The 24,921-nt window shown below is 47.2% G+C and overlaps 2 protein-coding genes across 2 annotated transcripts in view; one reads left to right on the top strand and one right to left on the bottom strand.

The window, feature by feature from the left end:
- epha4b (eph receptor A4b) overlaps positions 1-4,115 on the top strand; it is a 72,690-nt gene extending 68,575 nt beyond the window's left edge. Inside the window, exons 17-19 of the mRNA XM_052087574.1 lie at positions 48-241; positions 389-526; positions 647-4,115. Coding sequence (XP_051943534.1) covers positions 48-241; positions 389-526; positions 647-746 — 432 coding nt within the window. The 3' untranslated portion in view covers positions 747-4,115. The remainder of the gene's footprint in view (positions 1-47; positions 242-388; positions 527-646) is intronic.
- Positions 1-24,700, bottom strand: part of LOC127616137 (ephrin type-A receptor 4-like) — a 151,152-nt gene extending 126,452 nt beyond the window's left edge. The window contains exon 1 of the mRNA XM_052087568.1: positions 24,691-24,700. The gene's annotated coding sequence lies outside the window, so the exon portion shown is untranslated. The remainder of the gene's footprint in view (positions 1-24,690) is intronic.
- Positions 24,701-24,921: the final 221 nt, after the last annotated feature.

Genomic DNA, 24,921 nt, shown 5'->3' with positions numbered 1-24,921 from the left:
GAGGTAATTTATTGGCCTCTGGGTTTTGTTGTTGTTGTTGTTTCCAGGTGATAAAAGCAATCGAGGAGGGCTACCGTCTTCCTGCGCCCATGGACTGTCCGGTGGTCCTGCACCAGCTCATGTTAGACTGCTGGGAGAAGGGACGCAGCGAGCGACCCAAGTTTGGACAGATCGTCACAATCCTGGACAAGCTCATCAGAAACCCCGCCAGCCTCAGAGAGCTGGCCAACAGCCCCGCAGGGTCAGTGGGACAGCGGCGAAGACATCATGGCCGCCTTTAGATTTCATTTTGGTGCTGGATAGTCTCGTCACCGACGTCAGACATTAGTTGGTGGCAAGCAACTAGCCTCAAACTGCAAAGACCAATCATGTGTTTGTATCTGAACAGCGAGGAGCCCACCACTCCAGAATTCAGTGTCAGCACTGTGGACGAGTGGTTGGAGGCCATCAAGATGGGCCAGTACAAGGAGAACTTTTCCAGCTCCGGATACGTCAGCTTAGACTCAATCCTGTACATCAGTGTCAGGTAACGAAGGGACCGATGGCACAATGAGTGTCATACGAAATACACTCAGACACTTTTGGCCGAGTGTGTGTTTTAATGTCTTTTACCCTCACAGATTGTTGAATGTTGTCCATCTTGCAGTGAATTGGCCAAAATGGGCGTGAGTCTCGCCGGCCACCAGAAGAAGATTTTATCCAGCGTGCAGAGCCTGCAGACCCAGGGGACGCATGTCCAAGTATAACGCCCTCTCCACGTCAACACACATCGAGAGAGAGAGCCCAGAGTGGGGACGCCCGTTTTAAGTTTCCCTCCCCTACGAGAGGGAGAGACGTCAACAAGACACTCCGTTGGTTTTAACAGTCACCGAGTCGGAGGACAACACGGGCGCCTTCCACATTCTTGCATCATTCTTCCCCCTCCTGAACGGACGCTACCGGCTTCGGAGTGCCGGCGGCAACGCCACCGCCAACATCTACGGCATCATTCGCATTGCAACAGCTTCGAAAATACAAATCAACATTGAAAAAAAAAAAGGATCGAGAGAGGAAAGACGAGAAAATAGAATCTCTTTCTCACGTGAAGGTTTACAATTGCTTTTGTGGTCTTCTGCTCGCCGCTTGAAGAGTTTGAAAGGCGCCGCGAGTACATTGTTTATGTGTAGATGTCCGTACGTTAGGCGGCGGCGAGTCCCACACCCGTATCCATGTGTAGATGGACCTAACGTTTGCTTTGGTTTTGAGGATTGTATGCTAGTTTCTACCGAGCGCGTGTTCCTACGTCCTCCGTTCGTCAGCGCTACACAAGGAGGAAGGACGTGAATGTTTGGCTGTTGTGAGGGCTAGCGGACCTAAAAAGGAAGTATTGCAACCGGTAAAAATGCGTGCACACGGGGGGCAAAGTGCTTCCCTCCATCTACCTAGACTTGGACTATCCAGAGTCCGGTTTTCTTCCATGTCACCATTGCCAGCAATATCCAGAAGAATATCGATCAGATGAAATCCATTTCCTCGCTTATGATTCATGAAGGGAATAGTTAGTTGTATAGCAAATGTCAAAATCAAGTTGACACTGAAACCGAGGGGTTTTTTTTTGGTGAAGGGTCCAACAATGGTTGATGTAGTCCTCATTTGCGCTTGTATGGCCAGATGGTTACGTGGCCCTCGTCACAGCTAACGTATCTCAAACACGCAACCTTAAGTTTGACAGCAAACGGCTCACCTTCCGTGAGGAAATTCTTTGCCGAGCAGTCGGGCGATCAGGTGAAAACTAACGGGACCTTTGGAATGGCACTGAACCTGGTTTTGGGTGTTTTACAATGTAGGGCAGAGAGTGGCATCCCGCACCATATATACGATTGTATCATAGTGTAAAATATGTACAGTGTTGATTTCCAATAATACGATGTTTGTAACGATGACGAGGATGACCGTGATGTACTCTTGTTCTGAAGAGATTCGCGAGTGGGTGTTCAAGGGGGGGCAAAGAGGAGAAACGCACGAGGTACTTGACGCGTTCGAACGGAGGAATGTAGCATGGGAAAGGAGCTTCGTCTTTGATTGACGGGCAACGGCGATCACGGTTTCGACATCAGAGTAGAACGGACTTTGGCTGATTCCAACCCAAAAATCTCATTGGCTGCTTGAGTGTAATTCCGGAGGCTCCCGCTGCACTCTGACATTCCATGATTGTGTTTGTGCAAGCAGGGATAAAATGTGAATTCTTTTTTTTTATATGTACTTGCACTGAAAATGACACTCACTCACCAAACTGATGATTGTCCAATCATAGCAACCAAAAGTAATCCTAGTTGACCCTGCTAGCATTCACAATTAACAAAATGCGCAAGGGCATTGGAGAGGACTTACGGCGCTAAGACGGACTTGCGGGGATGAAAGGATTTGGGGGGGTTGTTTTGATTGCACTCCCAAAATAGGAGAAGAAACCATTGAAATGAGTTCTAGAATAAAATGAATAAAAACAGTGTTTGGTTGCCAAAAAGGGGTGACTTGGGGATTCGTTTGGCTCATCGCGCTTGTGGAAATGACACGTTCATTGTAAAAAAAAAAAAAACGGCACTCTCGCAGTCCAAGTGAGGACACGAGAATGGCGCTGTCAGACGCGTCACTATCGGACCACTTGGGCAGATAATACCCTAAAAGTCAGCTTGGCTGTTTGGAGTCAGCTAGTGGAGATTTTTTTTTGTTCAGCCTTTCAAAAACAGAACATGAATAGCCGATCATTTTCACGACTTTCCACAACAGCCAGTCAGATGATTTATCATTGCCAAACCGTTAGACCGTAAATCAAAAATACTCTCATCTGACAGCGTGAGCACATTCTACTCATACTAAATTTGCGATTTCATGTATCGGGTGGAGTTCCCTTCAACGGTGGCCTTTGGGATGCCTTATTTTCTCTTTTTGTTGCCCTACGGAGGCTGAAGTGTACGTCAAGGAAGGATTTATCTGCTCTTCAAATGTCCACGCGTCAGCACGCTTTCATTGGAAACATGGATTTTGATATCTTGATGTGGGGAAACGGTTTGCAAAAAAAAAAAAAAAAAGGAAAAAAAAGTGTTGTTATTTATTTTATGTTCTGTGGAACTAAAGGAATGCAAATGTGATGGACTGACGCACCTTTGGTCTATCTGGATGCATATTGTGTTTTGACATGGTTCCAAGATTACGTCAAGATAAAATGCCCCCACCTCCCAACCCACCAATCGGATATGGCTGAAACGGCATCACCCATTCACAATTAAAGTCCCTGTTAAGTGAAACAAAGGAACGTGTCATGAACAATCCTGGCAAATTTGAATGATGATAAAAAAAATAATGAAATTGCCCGAGCACATAGCTAAGTATGAGTATGTATGTCACCTGAAAAATGGATGCCACTTCGTAAAAAAAACGCAAAAAAAACATGTCCGCTTCAAATCTCTGATGGCTGAAGGACTGCCAGGACATTGTGGGACTTCAAACGTCTCAATGAGAGGCGCTAGCCAGCAATCATTTGCAAAGTAACGGCCAAACTAAGTAACTCGTAATTGTGCCGGAAAACCACTGATGTGTACGTAGAGCGAGACAACATAGAAATGCGATACGCTCCAAAACGAAAATCAGGAAAACAGAAATAGTGAGAAACAGGTTGACAACTACCGTATTTCGCCACAATTGGCTCCGTACAGCTGTCAGTGTTTTTTTTTCTCCAGCTGTCGGTTTTTGTATGATTTCAGACCCCCCCCCCCCCGCCCTCACCACGTATAATGCATTTCCAAACCTATCTCAGAATTTACAGTATTTTTTTTTAAGATGCCGGCACACTCCTTTTGTAAGCCTCAAATCCCAAATTTGTCCCCAATTTCACTTGCTGACGTCAAGTCACGTGGCTCGGTTTGGCGTCGTCTTTGTCCTCCGTCTGCGTTCTTGTGAATGTTCAACGAGTGAGTCTTTTGAACCTCCTCTCAACTTTTCCTTTCTTTGGTCACCAAATATTGTCGAGGGACCATCAAGCCAAGTTTCCTCCTCTGTCTTGCTCGTCGTGAAGCTTGTCAGCATTCTCCTGTCTTTCATGTCGCTGTAATAAATATGCTAATATTTCTAATTTCTTAGCTGTCGCCTGTGTTGTCCCTTTCTTTCATTGTACCGCACACACACACAAAACACACACATATGCACGAGCGAACACGCCGAGTAAATTCACGCGCGTGATTCCAGAGGGACCGCACGCAATTCAAAGTGCCTTTACAGGAAAGTAATACGAGAACCTCGCTTAATTATTTTTGCTGCTAAAAAGCTTTAAAGTATCAAATGTGTTGAGTGCAGACCAGTCAGCATAAAAGGTTGCTTAGTTAACCCCGCCCACCCCACCCCCTTCTCCCCGCTCCCTCCCCTGCTCCAAGGCGGAGTCAAATTGTTTCATAACATTTGCACATGGCAAACCTCGACCAGCCTGTGACGTCATCGTGAGTCACCGTGTGAGTGAGCATCGTTTTCCTTCACGAGAGACATCCATCCATCCATCCATCTTCTACCGCTTATCCGGGGCCGGGTCGCGGGGGCAACAGCTTTAGCAGGGAAGCCCAGACTTCCCTCTCCCTAGCTACTTCTTCCAGCTCTCCCCGGGGGATCCCGAGGCGTTCCCAGGCCAGCTGGGTGACATAGTCTCTCCAGCGTGTCCTGGGTCTTCCTCGGGGTCTCCTCCCGGTGGGACATGCCCGGAACACCTCACCAGGGAGGCGCTCAGGAGGCATCCGAATCAGATGCCCAAGCCACCTCATCTGGCTCCTCTCGATGTGGAGGAGAAGCGGCTCGACTCGGAGCCCCTCCCGGATGACCGAGCTTCTCACCTTATCTCTAAGGGAGAGCCCGGACACCCTGCAGAGAAAACTCATTTCGGCCGCTTGTATCCGGGATCTCGTTCTTTCGGTCACGACCCATAGCTCGTGACCATAGATGAGGGTTGGGACGTAGATCGACCGGTAAATTGAGAGCTTCGCCCTTTGGCTCAGCTCCTTCTTCACCACGACAGACCGATACAACGTCCGTCACGAGAGACAATTTTGCCTTAATTAACCCCTTAATAAAGAACCCCAGTTGCTGTCGCTCCATATTACCGGCATCCCACCTCCTTTAGGCCAGCATATCATCCCGATTCCCTGTTGGATTCTCTGTTAGAGTGGAAGCCATGAAGGCCAAACAGTAAGATGGGGATGAGGAGAATATCATTTCTCGTGAGGTCGGTGCGAGCTAGTCGCAGGCAATTGATTCATCGCAGAAGCCGCTATTGGCATCAAGTGAAAAGGTCACGTGTCCCTATGGAGAACACTTTAAAAAGGCCATCGATGACTGATGAGCCTGTCATGTTTCTATCACATACATGTCCAAGTGGCCAGTGTCGCCGGGTCTCGCGGACAAAAATCCCAAAGGAAAGCTAATTGCTGCACTCATTCATGCTGTCACGGGTGGATTTGACTGTGCCCTCGACAGCATCAGAAGACATTTACAAGAAAACACAAGAGACCAAAAGATTAGACGTCTATTGGGACTTGTGCACGGACATAATTTTTTTTAAGTAGAAATGACATCTAATCCCGAGCAAATGTTATTTAATGTGCACTTCCGCAACCCGCTGCCCCGCCGTGTTTTAGTTTGCTCAAAAAAGGATTTCCGGTCTCAAATTTTTGAAAGACAATCAAAGTTCCTGATTGAATTTATAAACAGAGGCTCGGCTCTAGATATCATATTACATGCCTCACCCTCCTCACGCCACAGGAATGAGAAGTCACTATGTCAGCACCATGAACTGTGCGTGTGTGTGTGTGTTTGCGTGCTAGCGACGGCGCTGAAAAATGGATGTTGACAGAACGCTGCGATTTGAGCCGTGCGATGGAGGACGGAAAAGATAACACACCTGGGTTGGGTTGAATGCGGCATTGCTTTTGGCGCTTGCTTCAACCTCCAGCGGGTCGCGGTTGGGTAGAGTTAAACGACAACGGCAAATAGCGTGAAAGGGGATTTAGCATCCGAATGGCATTGGGCATGCTTGTCAAGCTGGAACCTAAATCTACTTCAAAAGAATCAAAAGAATTGAAAGATAAAGGCAGTAATATTCCCCAATCCACTTGTATTCAAATCAAATGAAGGTGTGCAATAGGACTCAATTTCTGCCACTCAAAGTGCAACCTGTACTGTATTTAGTAGCGAGGCTAGGAGGGTTACTTTAAAAATGTATTCCGGTATAGTTACTTGTTACCTGGTTTTAAAAAGATGTAGTTTGTAATGTAATCCGAAGACCAGATGTCATATTTGAAAATGAATTTGATTACAAGCAGCTAGCACCGCACATACACACACACACACACACCAGAATCCATAACCGCTAGCCATGTAGCCATGTAGCGATTTGACCACGCGACAGAGCGGCGGGCGACACAGCTAGCGGTCCGTTTCGCTAAATACACATGATGCGCTTCTCTTTTTTTTCCGGTTGTCAACATTGTCTCATTCTGCGCTGGGTGAACCGCCGTGTTTGTGCGTCTGAAGCACAAACACGGCAGTTAGCGTAGGCAGTCGAGGCTCTAAATCATCCCCCCCCCGTGCTTTTATAACAAAGGTTTGACCCAAATAACATTGTCATTTATGAAGGCTTTTAGGCAGCCATGGAAATAGAAGAGAGAATAATGAGAGGCGAAACCAAGCTCCACGGCTTTAGTTTATGTCGCCGTCTTTTTATTGGGACACGCCACTACTGTCGTTTGAAATGATACAGTAAACACAATGTTAATGCACACCGTGTTTTACAAAGACGTGCTCATCTGCAAACGTGTCACCATGTGCGCAATTAGACATATGAAGCGAGTAGCGAGCGGCTGGTGACGAATTACGTAATAAGAGGCAATTCAAATGCCAATCAATTGAGTTCCGCGACAAATAAAGACAACATTATCAAGTGTGAATGAGCTCGAGGGTAGGTTTGATGCGACTTGATTCGTTGATTCCGATTTCAACTTGGATTAAAGAAAATAAAAACAACAACAACCAACAATGAAAGCTTTGACTGAAAGCAGAGTGTTTGTTAAATGAAGACGAATGTGCCGCTTTGTACTGAAGGTGATATTTTATTTGGGATCAGACGCTTTCTGTTTGGTAATGTACCAGCAACATGACAGCCCTGGGAAATGGATATTGATTGGAAGGCTTGATGCAATACCCCAACACCCCCCAAACACACTCCCCCGGAACCCAATGTTTTTTTTCCCACCCCCCGCTTTCATTCACAGCCTCATCTTTCTCTCTTTTGCATTTTGCACTTTTTAATATGCCCCTCCCCCCCTCCCCACCACCACCACCAGCACACCCCCCGCCTACTCATTTCTGTCTCTATACCGAGGGGCCGCACCGTGTGACGAGCTATAAAGCATGATGGATGCCAGGGGCTGATTTTCAGGCCGCCGCCGGCGCTTTAGGGGCCTCCCGATCAAATTGCCGACATGTACAAGACGTGTTATTGTGCGCGCGCTGGATTCTTATATTCACGACGTATCAACAGCCGGGAGAAGAAAGCCGGTGGGGTGGGGCTTGTGTGCGCGCGCGGAGGAGAAGTGAGAAATTTGCAAGGGCCAAAGCATGAAAATGAAATGCAAGTGAGACAAGTATCAGCTGCGGCCCACCCTCGAGATGATTTATGATGATTTTCCTGCTTTTTGGTACACTGAATGTGAGCTAAAGGGCTGCGCCAAATCAATTACTTGTGGCGACGCATCTATCCGTCAACTGTATCTAAATACTCAAATCATGGGAATCCATGTCTGGTTGCCTTCCATTGCCACACTGCCAATAAAAGTCCCTTTTTTTTTTTTTTTTTTTTTGCTAAGAGAGTCTTTTATCTCTGGCAGCAATAAACTGAGTGGATCAACCCAATGAAGGACAATCACATTTAGTGATGACATGGAGAAACACACACACACGCGCACACACTCACAGTCATACGAGAGAGGAAAGTGTGGCCGATTTGATTGCGCGCGTGTGGGTAACCGTCTTGTCCGACGACCGCGGTGAAGGATGCTTGTCGTTATTGTTTGCTGTCATAACTCGGCCTGTAAATCGCTCTGTGAGAGGAGGGAGGACAGAATTGATTCTCTCGTGGCACTTCATCTTTTCCTTCGTGGTGCAAAGCCAAAGCCGTCTTCATTACGCGTCAGTCCACAAGAGCGCAGGCAACATTTGCGGCTCTTGCATCGCATATCAAAGACACTGAGACTCCATTTGTGTGTGTGTGTGTGTGTAGTTTATTTTTTTATTCTTTTTTTTTAAAACTCATTACTTGTATCTATCGGGCCGCCCGTCTTCACGTTTTTAACCTTCAAAGATTGCATCTATCGCAACATGTCAGTGTACTCCATCCTTCCGCTTGATCGCCTTTGCCGCCCGACTCGGACCGAGATGCGGCTCGGAGAAGAGAAGTGCGGCGGATAATTCGGAGCTTGCCGCCTGTGACAGACAGTTGGCTAAAGCGACCGTGGCAGCATGCGGAGACGCGGCCAATCCATTTCCCAAACTGCACCGCCGTCGCCCATCTGTCGGTTGGAAAACAGTCGCACGCGTCAAGTCACGGTTGACCCGCCCACCCGGTCGGCCTTTGGGAGAACAACAGCAATAAGCGTAAAGAGTAACAGATGCTTCCCTTTCAATCATCCACTTCATCACGCTTATCATCCCCGTGTCTTAAGACGCTTTTTAAAGCCGCATTCCGACCGTACTCAATTAAGTTCATTGTAGAAGTAAGCCTAAGAATCGATCACTGTAATTGATCGTCAAGGATTTCGCCCCATTGTTCATTTCACACGATTGAGGCAAACGTTAGCGTACTACGCGGCTGCAACGCGGCATCCGGCTATCGATTGAGTCACAATTGTTTTGTTATGACCTCAGTTAAGGGAAGCGGACCTTCAGAATGACACAACTTTTCTCGGGCAGCCTCATCCTGCTCAGCGCGACCCTGGCATCATGGGTACTGATAAGTTCAAGAGATCGAAAAATGAAATTCTCAAGAATAACACACATTTTTGCCGAAGAAATTAAGGGAGAAGTATTACACATGGGTACAGATTAATTATTCCATCCATCCATCCATCCATCTTCTATACACAATCGACATCAATAGGAACCAGATGAGGTGGCTCGGGCGTCTGATTCGGATGCCTCCCGAACGCCTCCCTGGTGAAGTGTTCCGGGCATGTCCCACCGGGAGTAGACCCCAGGGACAACCCGAGACACGCCGGAGAGACGATGTCCCCCAGCTGGCCTGGGAACACCTCGGGATCCCCCGGGGAGAGATGGAAGAAGTGGCTAAGGAGAGGAAAGTCTGGGCTTCCCCGCTAAAGCCGCTGCCGCCGCGACCCGAAAAAAAGTGTCTCCAGAGTGTCCTGTGAGATCCCCCCGGAGATCTCGTCCCGGTGGGAAGTGCCCGTAATACCTCACTAGGGTGGCAATAAAGAGGCATCCTGGATCAGATGCCCGAGCCACCTCATCTAGCTCCTCTTGATGCAGAGGATGCGTCGGCCTCCCGGCCTTCGGGATTCCGTTCCGATGAGATTACGGAAACGTGGGCTAGCAAAGTCTTCAGACCGTATTTCTGTTGAATGACAATCGTCACGCATAATTGGAACCATCGTTTGCAGATAATGATGTAAGAAGTGTTTACATGTCACTCGGAGGGCGCTGAACTTTTTTTTTTTTCTTTTAAGCGGAAATGTGCGAAGCAAAGTGAAAGCCACCCCCCCTGGCGATGCGGTTTCATTCGTCTGGCAAGATGACAGCGACGCCTCCCGCAATAATTGACGGCGGGAGTCAACTGAAGGCGTTTTCATTTACGGCAAACATCTTGCTTTTATCAAAGCCGCATCGGCAGCAGTGCAGGTGATTTGAAGAAAACAAATCCTTCATCTTCTGCCGTCTTCATCACTTGACAATCGGAACAGCTGCGATTCCCTCAGTCAAAAAAATAAATTTAAAAAAATCACTCAAGTCAAGACACGTTTTGATTCTTTTAGCAGCTGCTTTGTTGAGGACCACAACCAGTAGCTTGCCGACGAAAATATTCTCGCAAATCGAGTGATTCGCCACCCAAGCTAAATGGTTATGAAACAACAAAACAACAAAAAATAACAGCGACTTTACTCGTTCATGGAGGACGTTTATTTTCCCAAACTCATTATGCTACTTGTCAGGAGAAGGTCAGCTCCTTGACAACCAGAGCTCCAAGCCGCCGGGAGCGATTTAGTATGGATCACCTTGTGCAACACGGGGAGCTCAATTCCAGCTGTCATCAAGCTGGAGGAGGCGAAAATGCATTACCAACCCGGATAATACCGCTTTATTACGTATCTTATATGCCACCTCGTGCTGTCCTTGGGGCGACGAGAAGAGCAATTACAAGGACGCGCGTGAGGCGTTCGGATGCACAGCGGCGCACCTGCCGGGCGTTTACCTCTCAAAGTCGATACACTCCCTAATGCGCTATTTTCAAAGTCGCATTAATGTTTAAAAATGTTATCAGCATGCAGACATGCATCGCCGCTCACCGATGATCTCCGGTACAAGGACGGCAGCCTGGTGCGCGCAAGCTAATCCGGGACGCGGCACACTAGCCGGCTTAGCTTTCCGAGCGACAATGCGGCCGCGTGCGATTTACCGCCGCCGAGCTCCGACAACAAGCTGAAGCTCGGAGGCTAAAGAAAACACCGTTTTCAGCTTTCAAAAAGGCCAAGCTCAAATCTCTTTCGGCCAAATGCAATTTCGACATAATGCCACCGATACGTGCTCCTCTATCGCGCAGTCATGCTGAGAATTGACAGCTCATCCATCTCGCCATTACGGCGGCCGTCTGCATGGAGCCCGAAAACCGCGAAATATCAGCATTTCATGTTTTCAGATAAGAACAAGCTCACAAAAGACCGAATCCCAAATTCATCCCGCGTTAGGCGTCGATCGGTAATCTCCTGTTTTCATTTGGGCTCCGCCGCTTTCCCCGCCCTCTCCCACTCCACTGCCCTCCTGCTCTCCAGTTCCATCCGCACACTCCCTCTGATGTAATCGCTTTGCAGGTGCGGAACGGCGGCGAAATCAAAAAACGACCAAACGCAAACAAGGACGCGCTATTCGCCCGCTCCGCCACTGCGCTTGGCGATGATGTTCATCTCGCGGGTGGATGTGCGCGCATTTCCCCGGCAAGGAGCAGCGTCCCTTTTGCAAGAAATCAATTTTGTTCTTTTATCTCTTAGATGGGAATCATTTCACATATGAGCGTCGCGCTTGCAGAATGAAGCTACCTTCGCAGACAAAAGAAATAACGGCGAACTCGAAAGATTTCAGGATTTTTTTCCCCCGCCACCCAAGCTGCAGCAACACTGGGGAGCTCACTGCGGCCTAGAACTTGTTAGCGCCGATATTGTTGATGGATGTGGCTTTTGTGTCTGGCCTCTGCTCCCCAGTAGTTTGTCTGCTGCAGACTCGATCACCCCACGAAAAAAAAAAACACAACGAAGGCGACCGAGGCAGCGGCCGCTAGTTTGCGAGCTTAGATGGCCATTCTAGAAGTTAAGATAAGATAAGATATTCTTTATTTGTCCCATACTGGGGAAATTTGGACATGCACACGGTTTACATCAATTGCATAAGAGTTGCATCTCTACTTACGAAAATTAATTGGTTCTGGAAGAAATGTCTTAACGAGAAAAATTTGTAAGTTGAGGCACGTTTTCCATGTAAATGCCCTAATCCGTTCCAAGCACCCACAAAATTCAGACATAAATGTTTTCTAAGGCATAAAAATGCATCAAAACATGTTCGAATTAGATTAGTGAGCAATAAATGAGAGTTGCGCATCATGTAAAAAACAAACAACAGAGTAAAGAATAAAAATGGTCATTTAACTTCACCGCGTCCTCATCGTTTGTTTTTTTTTTGCCCTTGTTTTCTCTCAGAAGTGTTTTTTGCCTGCCGTTTTGCAAAGAACTGATCCGAGGACGTTTGCTTTCGCCGTCCTTTAACAAGGCTTCATATTATTACCACAACTAACCCAAAGTGACGTTTGCAAATCAGCATTTAATTGTGCTGATCAGCTAGTCCATAGGACTCTCGCAAGAGCAAACACAAAGCCGTTTCCATTACAACACCGGCGCGAGCACATATTATTTCTCACCGTCATTTTCTTCCCCTCTCTGTCACTTTTCGTCCATCAGTCCTCTCCACCTCTTCCCTCTCTCTCTCTCTCTCTCTCATCATTGCGAGAGGTCCCTGAGGTAATTACAAAAGAGTTTCAGACAGTGATTTCAGAGACCTGAGACCCTCCACCAACCATTATTCTCCAGATCAATTGCTGTGGACTGAGCAGAACACACACTCTCAGAAGCACAGAACAATTAAGAGTCAACACGAGGGAAACACACTTAAACCTGTACACATGAACACACATATTATACACACACACATATACGTATATATATACATATATGCACGCAAGGAAACAGACGGAATGCCCATTCCCACGTTACACGCTAAACTTTTGTGCATAATGAACTCATATTAGAGCCAATCTGGTGGCACAGAAAAGTAGATGAAGGATCTTATTTGAAGAACGGCTTCAAAACAAGCCGCTTTTACAAGGGCCCCGTAGGGGGCCAGTGGAGCGACAGCGGCAAACAAACCTTTGCTCCCAGCGCAGCAAATATGTCGCCGTTTTCTCTTCAAAAGGATCACTCAGCCAGACACGGCGCAGTCCGCTTTACCGGCGCTCTCAAGTTGTGTGGGTATGCATATGCATGACTTTGCAAGTATGGGTGTGTGTCGCACTTAGTTAAATGTGTTTCAGTCCCCCGGAGTTCTAAATAAGCACGCATACACACAAGTGCAGGCGCAAAGGGTCAAGAACATGAAATGGAATCGATGCCAACAGACATGTAAATTTCCCCAGTGTGGGACAAATAAAGGATATCTTATCTTAAATAGAAAAGCTGTTTCACAAATCCAAAGCATTGTGGGGAATTCTTCGTGATAAGTAAAAATCATTCCGTTTAGGTTTCTTTTCCCTTTTTTGGTCAGCATGTTTCTACTTTGTCAAATTTATAAGTATAAGCAAAAATTTTCCGCATTGTAAGACTCATCTAAAAGTATTTGATTTTCTCAAAAGCCGACGCTGCGTTTTATAATCCGATGCGCCTTATATTTTATATGGCCCGATATTCTGTTTTCTTGGACGTAGCATTTTAACTGTTCTGTAAAGTGATTTGTTACAGCTCTGGCGGTTGTGAAAGCTCAATAGAAATAAAGCTGTATTGCGTTATATTGTATTCCCTTCGGCGTAGTGCCATCTCGTGGCTGCATAACGCAACTGCAGCATTTATTGTAGCTTCTATTCAATGCAGCTTATAATGAGATGCGCCCCACATATAAAAACTGTTTTAAAACAGGCCTTTCATTGAACGTGCACCTTATACTCTGATGGGCCTTATAATGCGGAAAATACGGTGACGTCATTTCGAAGGTAAGAATCTTATGAGATATCTGCGAAGAAACTCCTTCAGCCCGCTTCCTTCTTTTCACACAACACTAAAATGACGACAGGACTGCATAATAATATTAATCCTATTAAAGACAATGTCAACAGCAGCACTGAAAAGCTCGATTGTATATATTTGCTTGTGGATCAAGGACGGAAGCGAAGCAAAATGTCCACTCCTATAAATGAAACGATGGATGTGCAACTGTATGTCTCCCGAGACTGCCGGTGAATTAGGGCAGACCGGAGGAAAGTGGGCCGACAGGAGAGGCGTCAAGCGTCTCACATTAGATTGTCAATAATGGATCGACGTGGTGGTTTGGAGACAGACAGGGGGGGGGGGGGGAAGATAGGACAATGGAGAGCAGAGAGAGGGACACTTCACTGTGATCTCATAGGGAGTGGAGGGCGTTTGATTTTAAAGGATCAATGACCCAAATTAGGAAAACCCTCACGCGTCCAATTTCCTTTTCAGCACAGGAATGTCTGCCGCGAGGGTTTTGACAAAACTGCAACGCGCGCCGGGTTGCGTGATGGCTCAATCATACATGAAAGGTGAACGGTGGCCACATTTCGCTACACTGAAAAGCTTGCCGATAGGATGTCCTTGCACAGAAGGTTGTGTAATAAACGGCATCCGAGGCTGTCAATGGCTTGAATGCAAGCATCCGCCGAAGGTAGCTTCGATGAAACCGCATGAATATGAAGTGACTGTTGAGGTTGTTGTGTACCTTTAAAGGCAAAAATATTTGTGTAAAACCAAGAATTTTACAGCCCCCAAAATAGACATGAAACTAGCTGAAAGGAAACGACAATATTCTAAACAAATTTGCCCGGTTACCTGAGGGTTGATGTTCGGATGGAGACACAGAGCGAGTGGCGGGAAATAATGGGAAAATGTAAGGCCAAGTTGGAACCGGACCATTTTTCACATGTAAGTAGGCGAACCAGCGTGAGGGGTGAGCGATCCAACAGCGTTTCAAATCCATTTAGCCTAAAGTAAATGATGAAAATGGGATTCACAGGGCTCCACTCTGCACGCCGTTGTCACCCTTGATTCATATTGCCGCAGCCCGCGGCATAAAACCACGCGCGTGTGTATTCTGGCAGCGTGCATTGTTTTCCTTTTTGCGTGTCACGAATAGGGAGCGAGAGCAAGGGCGCGCGGAGCTGTTGTTGCGCATTAACCCGGCGACTTTCAAAATTCAGTTTGAAGCCGCGGAGCGTGCGAGTGCGCGTTGAGCATGTCTGAGAGCGGGCGGAACAACGGGAGCGCGTCAACGCCGCATTCATTTCAAAAAAATTAAATAACAGGGGAATGAAAAACTGATATGATTGAGACCGGGCGCCCATATCACTCACCGTTTTGGTGGGCGTGCACACAGCTCCTCTAAGTTACTCTCGTCATTCGCGCAATTAATACGCCACGACTAGCTAACCTTGAAAAAAGAAAATCTAAATGATAGGGGCGGCCCGGTAGTCCAGTGGTTAGCACGTCGGCTTCACAGTGCAGAGGTACCGGGTTCGATTCCAGCTTCGGCCTCCCTGTGTGGAGTTTGCATGTTCTCCCCGGGCCTGCGTGGGTTTTCTCCGGGTGCTCCGGTTTCCTCCCACATTCCAAAAACATGCGTGGCAGACTGATTGAACACTCTAAATTGTCCCTAGGTGTGAGTGTGAGAGCGAATGGTTGTTCGTTTCTGTGTGCCCTGCGATTGGCTGGCAACCGATTCAGGGTGACCCCCGCCTACTGCCCGAAGACGGCTGGGATAGGCTCCAGCACCCCCCGCGACCCTAGTGAGGATCAAGCGGCTCGGAAGATGAATGAATGAATAAATAAATGATAATATATTTTGGGTCCAGTGTGTCTGTGTGGCTTTACAGAGCAACCACCTCACACATTAAGACTTGGGCGCACTCCCTTTGGTATTGGTGAGCAAGATGTCAAATCATGCCAACACAATCATTTGTGTGTGCTAAGGTTATTTATAAATTATCCCCCGACAGCCGACTAGGCTCCGACTACAAAAGTATGTCAGGTCGGTCATGTGGTATCGATATTTGAAAATATGACAAAGCGGACGGCAATATTTTGTAAATTGCCCATCGCCGATTCTTCTTTGAAAGTAGTCCGAGTACAAAACTAAACAAAGGTATAGGAAAATATACAGTATAGTCATCTGTCGCGCACAAAAAAAAAAAAGTTCCATGACTACCGGAGGTCCCGATGAATAAATCCACATCCTTTGTATGATTTAAAATGGAGCGAGCCCTCTTCAAATGAAGAGATTCAGCATGATAAAAAGAAACTTCCATTAAAAAAAAAAATTATAAAGTGAATAAACAGCCTTGGAATGTGTTCCTCCAAATGATTTTGGCAGCATATACGTCGTTGACTCTCCTGCCATCACATTGGTTAACAAAATAACAAAATGCCAAGGCAACTAACTGTGAGGGGCTTGTTGCCCATGGCAACGCTGCTTTGTCCATTTCGCTCCTTGAAAACGACACACACACACACATACAAAAAAAGTCACACACAAATAGCAGAGGAAAAGGTGTACAGTGTTGACTGGAACGTATTGATTCAACACTAATAATCCCCCCCCCCCCCCCCACACCAAACAGATTACCCTGCTCTTTTAAGGACAATGTGAGTACAAACAGTATTGACAGACTGGCACGGTGTTTGCGCGTCCAATTTTCTCCATTATCCCTTCCTTAATGACACTAATTGGATTGCTCCTTTTAATTAATGTGCCCTTGATGGAGGAGGTGTTTGTCTGCCCCCCCACATCTACTACGTCTTCATGCACGTGGGCGCCACCGGGGGACATGATAATCAGAACCCCCTAATCCCAGCGATCCCGATATTCGCAGACTGAGTCAACGGAACGTCAGATTCGGTTCGATGCCGCAACTGCGCTTGGCCTTCCAATTAGCTCCGTCGCGCGGACACCTTTGAAAACGCCACGATCGTCGCAAGGAGGCGAGAATCAATTCATCTTGTTATTATTAACGCAGGTTGCCATTAGCGATGAGATGAGCATTCGAAGGAAGGAAACGGGTCAAAACAAGCAAACATTTAGCCATCTGTCTCCTTTCTTTCTTTCTTTCTTTCTTTGCCCCTCGACGCCTTCTCTATTTTGGTTCGCCGGCGGCACACGGGCAGCCCACCTCGACAAAGAGAAAATGAGACGGTGTTTCTTGCTTATTGACTTTCTGTTTTGGTTCTATAATTGTAGCCATAAAGCATAATTAAAGTTCATTATTCGTCGGCGCAGCTTCTCTGTCTTTTTCGTCTCTTTCTCTCGGTGCGTTCGAAAGTAATTATATCGCCGTGTGCCCGTGAGACCGCACACCCCTGATCCACTGATGAGAGGAGGCTTGGAGGGTGGATATAATGAAATGGAATATATTACGGCACGCTGTGCGCCGCCGCGGGCCGGGCCTTCCGACAATAACGCACCTCCAGCTTCGCGTTTTCGTGCGCTGTCGTTGTGACATGAAAGACGTTTCTTTCTTTGATCCTTTCATTTAAGTCCAAGTAAGAAGCTAACGTGACGCCGCGGCGGGGGGGAGGGGGGGGGGATCAAATCTTTGCATCGCGTGTATATGTTGAGAGTCAAATCTGATCCGGGAGCAACATGAGAAACTTTTTAACGATCAAATCCGGGGGTGGGGGATGGTGGGGGGGCATGTAATTTGAAGGTCTGTCATGTTCGTAAAGTAAATCAGGTAGGAGGGAGTTCAAACAATAACAATGGAAGTCTCCAGACAGAGTGTTTGTGGCTTGTTTACCTGCTTTACTTTGACAAAATATTCACCACGGTGCCTTTGGCGCGCCACTATTTGAAGGGAAAACAAAAACAGACGATAGACAAGGACCTCGGAAAATTGACTCCAATCGTGTGACATCACTTCGGACATTTCGGGCATTTTCATTCCACACAGTTTTCGTTTGCTGAGCTTGCCCGTTACTCATGAGCATCAAGGCCTTTTGGAGTGTTTTGCGTTACGCTCATGACCGAGGAACAAATTAACTCATTCGGTACCAGCCAATTCCGGACCAAGGCTGAAAAGACGTTTAAAAACGTCGTTGGGAGTGAATGAGTTAAACGCGTATCTACAATGTACGTCGTGCGATGTTTTTTTTTTTTAAACGAGCCGGCTTTGCGTTTTTGAGCCAAGGCGAGCGTTACTTCTATACGTCTCGAGGCGTTGCAATCAGTTGAGATACGGCTCATTTGCATACCGCGAGAGCAGCGAAGGGAAGGATGGTTGGTAGAGCCATTAAAATTTACACCAGGAGAGATGGAGGGTGGGGTGGGGTAGGGTGGGGGGGTGCTTTAAAGAGAAAATGAATAAGGAAATATGAGATAGCTCGGGGTGGTGCCACGGCCGCAGCCACAATTCGGTCGGAGCAAAGGATGCTGGAATCACAGCATCAGCATACAAACATCTTGGTAATGAAGCTCCAGCAGTCCTGGGCTTTAAGCAAGCAAACCTATCCATCTCCCCCCCCCCCCCCCCCCCCCCCATGCATTATTCACCGCGCACAGACATTTTACCGCCCGGCGCAGCCGACAAAGATTGGTTCCACTTTTTATTTATCTGTTTTTCATCCGCTCCCCTCCCGTCCCCTCCTCCTTCCTCTCCGCAGCTTTTCAATTAAATTAAGGCAAGCGCAACACTAAATCCAGCCGCAGGATTGCCCGCGCAACAATTAAGACTGCCGGAAAGAAAAGGAGACGAGACACACGGTCCGCGTCGGTGAGATGAATCTCGGTGAGATGAACCGGCAGAAGGCAAAGCAATATTTTAACATTGAAAGTCAAGTTAAAGGTCATGAAACTACTCCGGGTGTCAAGAGCGTAAGTGCGTCGCATTCGATTGAGCCGGCACTCGTTTGGATCTGTCATTTGTTGTCGTTTTGTTTTTCTTCATTCGTGACAAATGACGATCAGCAAAAGCTCAATCACGCGAGCTTGGCGTGAGGACCGCGACGAGGACGTCGGGTATCAGTGGCAGCGAGCCAGCTCCAGGTGCAAGGCTAATGGGCTTAATGAATACGGAGCGTGCAGATTAGCCATGGGGCTCATGGGTGGGCCATTTTCAGGAACGACCGCTTCGTTATTGCACGGTGAGAAGGAGGAAACATTGGATTCTTGAAACAGAACCCCGTTAAATGGCCCGAAAGCACAAAAGAGGCTCAAAGGGCTTCAATAGTGACAGAGACTAAGAAAACCGACAAAGAAAATCCAGCAGATCCAGAAAATGAGCTAACCCCCCCTCAGGCTGAAGTTTTGGTGGAGCCACTCTGCCGGCACTTGGGGCCGTTGGGCATTAAATGCAACGGGAGCCAACTGAAAACAGAAGCTTCAGGTGTTTGTAGATGGTGTCATCGATGAAGGTAAGGAAATTTGATTTGGGGAGATGCTAGTAGCCGCTGCATACAAACGCATATTATGGAGAAACCGGATTAAAAATGACATTAATGGCACGCGGGTAATAAATCTACCTGAGGGACATCGTCACCCGTCCTCCCTTACAATCCAACGCAAATAGAAATAAATCCTGAAATCAAGTCAGAAAACAGACATTCGGATGCAATCAAGAGTTTGTGACCGGATGTAATGTAATACCCTCGTGACAATTGCCCGAAGGTCTCGAAAAATTGATTCAATGTTGATTTGTTGAGACAGAACAAGAGTTACATGACCCCCTGACACCCACCCGCCACAAAGACAGAGCCGAGAAAAGATGCCGCTCGAAGCAATATCGTATCGGCAGCCCCGAGTGAGCGATCATATCAACAGGCTACATTTCATGTTAGCTAGCTAAGCATTTTCAGATGTTAGCTAGCTGCGTAGGAGTGGAGATTTAAGCTCTTTGCGTGCACACATGCACATCATGACAACCCCCGACTATAACAAGTTGACACGGTCATTTCAGGCACCAAAGCAAAACGGGGGGGGTTCATAATATAGTCAGCGAGAGATCAATCATAAACAATACCACATTTGCACCATGCCGTCTATGAATTGATTTACAACTGCATGTCGTGTAAATCCATGCCGGCATTTCCACACAAATGTTACAATTCCGTTCCGCCAATATTAGAGACGTGGCAAATGAACGTCCCATCGATGTGGACAGACTATTTTTTTTAAATAAATATCTAAAACACGCATACATAAATCATAGTGCGGTTACGTAGACATAAACCGAATGCATTCGGGCTGATTTATTTCTACCTGCATGGGAGAGGCGGTCGACGGATGAGTGATGCTATGCTAGGTCAGAGAGGAACTAAGTTGCGAGTGATGTTTACAGAGGGAAATAGATAAAAGTTTAATACACAAGATACATCATAGCAAAATTTCTATCACTGGAAGGACGGGAGAAGAGGCATAAATCTCCTTCGCAGCGACCCGTTCCGCGCCCTTTCATATGACCTTGACTCACAAATTGCTTTACACACCTGACGGGTGGTTGCTGCAACCCGGCTCTGATTAAATGCGTGCGAGTCGCAGAGATGTCGGCGGCGAGCGGTAAAGTGCGGTTTGGCCAGAGACAATTGAGAGTGTGCTGTCATTTCAGCCAGGCCGCCGTTCCCGAAATGAGCAGAGACAGAACTGAACCGAGCAATTAAGGAAAAGGTCACGCTGGATAGATGGGCTCCCATTCCATGAAAGAGTGGAAATACACACACTGCCAGCACACTTACAGTCCTTATGAGGACTTGGTGAATACACTCATGTTGGAACGCGACTGGAACAGACTCGGCGGCATGTTTAGACTATAATGTAACCGTCAGCGATTTTTCTTGGAAGTGACGATGTCTGGCCATTGCTGAAATCTATTGCTAGTCCGACGATGATGGTTTCCTTTGCGAACAGATCCCAGTGGGTCAAGGTTAGATTATTGGATTCCTCACATGGGTATGACAAATAAGTACAATACACAGGAAGTGAACAAAAAGCCTGAAAGTAAAACGCATAAAGCGGGAAAATAGTATCTGCATGTATATGTTTGCATTTTTTTTAATGTGGAAAATATTTGGTGCTTATTCCTAATGCCACAAATGAAGGGTACCCTGCCGAACAGTAATACAAGTATTGCAACGTGCGTTGCTCGTCGTCGACTTGCTAGCATTTTGACGATTTTACATTTGAATATTAACAGCACTTGGCTCCTTTTGATGCTTGTATATCATTTATTCATTCATTCATTCATTCATTCATCTTCCGAGCCGCTTGATCCTCACTAGGGTCGCGGGGGTGCTGGAGCCTATCCCTGCGGGGGACACCCTGAATCGGTTGCCAGCCAATCGCAGGGCACACAGAGACGAACAACCATTCCCACTCACACTCACACCTAGGGAGTGTTCAATCAGCCTGCCACGCATGTTTTTGGAATGTGGGAGGAAACCGGAGCACCCGGAGAAAACCCACGCAGGCCCGGGGAGAACATGCAAACTCCACACAGGGAGGCCGGAGCTGGAATCGAACCCGGTACCTCTGCACTGTGAAGCCGACGTGCTAACCACTGGACTACCGGGCTGCCCTGTATATCATTTAAGAGATGTTAAAAAGGTTTTATGACAGTAAATGTCGGACCTGGGAATGGATTTTCAACGTGTGAATCAGATCAAAAGGCGCCGTTTTGTATCATGTTTGGACGGACGTTAAAAGAGAATCCGATCGAGCATTATTACTCAAATGAATTGCGATATCAATGTTTCTAAACACGCTCTCGTCAACATCATCACTTGTATAGAGTGCTAAGAAAATGTATAGGATAGACCGTGAAGAGACGAGAGCAGAGTCGCATGCGGGCAAGGCTTGGGAGGGGCCGAGAGGGAGCGAAAGAAAACTCAGCTGAGCGAGATCACAGAAAAGTCATAAGCCACATTCAATTAACGGCTGATTGCTGTTCCATTGCTGTAATATCATACAGCTGAGAGTGCTTTCATATTTCAAACAGAGGCCAAGCATTGGCCTCGTTCATCATCTCTTTCTTTCTCACGCACACACACACACACATACACATAATGAGGCATTCGGAATCAACAAAAGAGACCAAACCATCAATTAAAAACGTTGACGTTAAAGAAACAGCATTTGGGCGAAAGAAGCTTGGGAGATCTGAGCCATGGCTAACTTGTCTGAAGCGTTTCGGTCAATCATTCAAAGGCTTGAACAATCTGGCATTTACATCAGCAGTTAGAGAGGAGTCGTCGGACTTTCCAGGCTCCTTCATGTAAATTGTTTCTCCATGTGGTTGCGTGTGTGTGTGTGTGTATGTGTTTTTTTTTTAAGCATGGTCTTTCCTGATTGAGGCTAAAGTTGTTTATGTGGAATTTTTGTTAACTTTCAAGACGCCAGCTGCTCGTTGGCATACATCGACATTTCCGATATTTTTTTTTTTGAACGCGTGCCTTGGAAATAATAGTGTGTTCATTACAATGCTGTTAAATAAAGACATGGCAGATCTGACGAAATCCGTATGTTTTTAGTTTTTTTGGGGGGGGGACGGGGGGGTTAATTCCAAAAGAAATGGCAATTCATCTACTTTGCTCTGACAAGAAAGTGACTGTCAAAGTTAGTCGACCAACACCCCCAATGTTAAGGAGCCAAATCTGCCCCCAAAGCAGCAGTAGTTTGCCCCAGAATTATATTTTGTGTTTCGAAGAATAGAAGGACCCCCCCCCTCCTCTCATTTTCCACATATTGCATGTTTATCAACAAATTTGGAGGAATGATTCATGTTTAAGTGCCTTTTTTTTTTTCAAATGCATTTCAATGGTCATCAATTGTACACGTGTACAACGTCCGCAAATTTGGGCTATTGAGGCCAATCAACTCCACTGGCCGTATCCTGCGGAAAAAGGTGCTGGACTATGATTGTACAGTATTTTTGGGTTTTTTTTTTTTACCATCACACGCATTACCATCACATGAATTATTCAACCCCAACACCTGCACACACGAACCTCAACATTACCGTGACTGCCAGAATGTAGCAAGCTGAATTTCTCGCAGCATTACAGAAGGAAAAAAAAAAAAAAAACCTCCAAGAAGGTAATATAATCTGTCACATAACAAACATCCGTCAACTATGTAATAGCAGGAAATAAAGTCAGAACCATAATGTCACCGCGAGCTATAAAAACCGGCAGTCGGGGTGGGTGGGGTGGGGGGGGAACAAGGCGGAATGCCACGTCATCAGACACTTGGCACGTCTCATAAATACCCGCTTGCATGTGTGAGAAACGTATACAGCAAAGTACCACGCAGTAAATCCAGGAACCAATTATCTCGGCGGCGTCATAACTTGTGGCACACGGCCTAAGTGGCTTCTGGGGAGACTCAAGGTAGAATATTGGAAGTCTTTTTGCATCCCTGACGCGCATGTTCAGTGGCGGAGGGGAGACTGTTGAACTCCGGATGAACTCGGGGTAAAACAGAGGTGAGAGGCAGTGCCACTCGCATGTAAACAAGCGCACGGGAAGCACACAAACGACGTTTGAAGTCCACAATGAGCCATCCGGATGGGATTGTCAATACGATAAGGGGGCGTCGCCAACGAACACTTTGTGTCACATGACGTCAACGGAATTTCAAATAGGAATTGACTGCTTCTGAAATGCCCGGTTAATAATGTACCAAATGGGGGAAGGGGGGGGACTGAACGGATTGACAGACGGACAAAACTGGGGTTATCATTCACGTAATTGCTAGCGGAATGTAATAGCATCATAAAATGTCGTCGTTGTGACGGATTTTGCCGAGGCAACGGCCGGCATTTCCTGGCGAACCGGGCGAGCGTCGTGGCGGAGTTGCCATTAAATGATTTATGTGCAACTTTGTTTGACCCCGGTTCACTGCCTCGGCAAGTCTCACCGGCCAACTTGCCCTTCGGTGTTCACCGAAAGCCGTTAGCCATGGCTCATCACACACATACGCACGCGGGAGAAGGCGGAGGGCGTTGGGGAGAGGGGGGGGGGGGGGGCAATATCATGCACACAATCGTATACGTTCCAGAGCTGAGCGGCTACGTATGCACGCGCATGCCAACGTATAAGATAACCAAATTGTGCGTAGAGCAGAGGTCGTTTCTTTTCAAAACCGCGTCCTTGGTCATACTGACACTTTTTTTTTTTTTTTCAAAGAGAAAGCGGCGAGCAAATCGAACGGAGGTTCCAAGCGATGTCATTGACGGGTGAGTGGCACTTAAACACACACAAGACACAAAATTAGGCACACTTGCACACTTTGTGAATCGCATGCGGTGGAGTTTTTCCTCATTATTTGGATACGGTTACGACTCTTATGATTCTGTTTTGGTTTGGTTTGATAGTTTTGGACAACAGGATGTGTGATGTGATGAAATCCGCCATTGAACTGTGAACGCAACTTCATCGCCCCCCCCCCCCTTCCATGTGCGTGACTTTTCCTTCCGTCTGCGGCGTGGTGAGCCTTTCAGCCAATGAGAGCGATGATGAAGATTGACTCGTTGAGTAATGAAAACCCAGCGCGGCCGTCCTCGGAGAGACGGCGCGCAGGCGAGGAATGAAGAGAGTCAAGTAATGAGGTAATGAAGGAGCAAACGGCTCGACAGGATTCCACTTTGGAAGGAGAAAAGGGAGCGTCTCCCCGGGGGTGGGCGGAGAGGGGGGGGTGATGGAAACAAAGGGGGTGCCGCACGACGGCGAGCGAGCAAAGCCTCAGCATCCACGCACGTCCAATCCCGGCGCACCCAGTTTGAAAGTCGTCTCCGCCGGCTCGAGTGCTTGACCGGGAAACCGTTTGGCCTTGATCACGAATCCCACGGTGACCCCTGATCTATAATTCATAGCAACAAATGGAAGCCAAACAGAAGGAAGACAGAATCGCACCTACAAGCCTCACAAGCAGCCGCTTTGAAAGCTTTGAAACCCGCGCACGCCGTACACGCCATCGCCTCCGACCTCTCTTGGGGGAGGAATCAGCATCCCATCGCCATGGTGATGGAGCTCGGGCTCCGATTCAGAGAGACAGTTGATATATGGAGCGCTTCATCCTTCATGGACGGCCATGGCCCGCAGGCGTTTCAATTTGAGGGAAACTGTTGCTTGAGGCCACCTGCCGAGGATCCATCCATCACCCGACAAGCCAAAGTTAGCAGATCACAATCGATTGGCCGCCCCCGGTAGATTTGACGCGGGGCGGGGTTCCGTTGCTGGGTGGACTCGCCAGAGCGGTGGAATTGGCCGCGGATGAGATGCGGATCTGATTTGCATCATTATGATTATATAATGATGTAATAATGATTTGCATCATAATAATATGCAAATATATTATGATATTCCACTA

Source organism: Hippocampus zosterae, chromosome 15, assembly GCF_025434085.1.
Source record: "Hippocampus zosterae strain Florida chromosome 15, ASM2543408v3, whole genome shotgun sequence".
NCBI lineage: Eukaryota > Metazoa > Chordata > Actinopteri > Syngnathiformes > Syngnathidae > Hippocampus > Hippocampus zosterae.
This window is presented reverse-complemented; position numbering and strand designations above follow the sequence as displayed.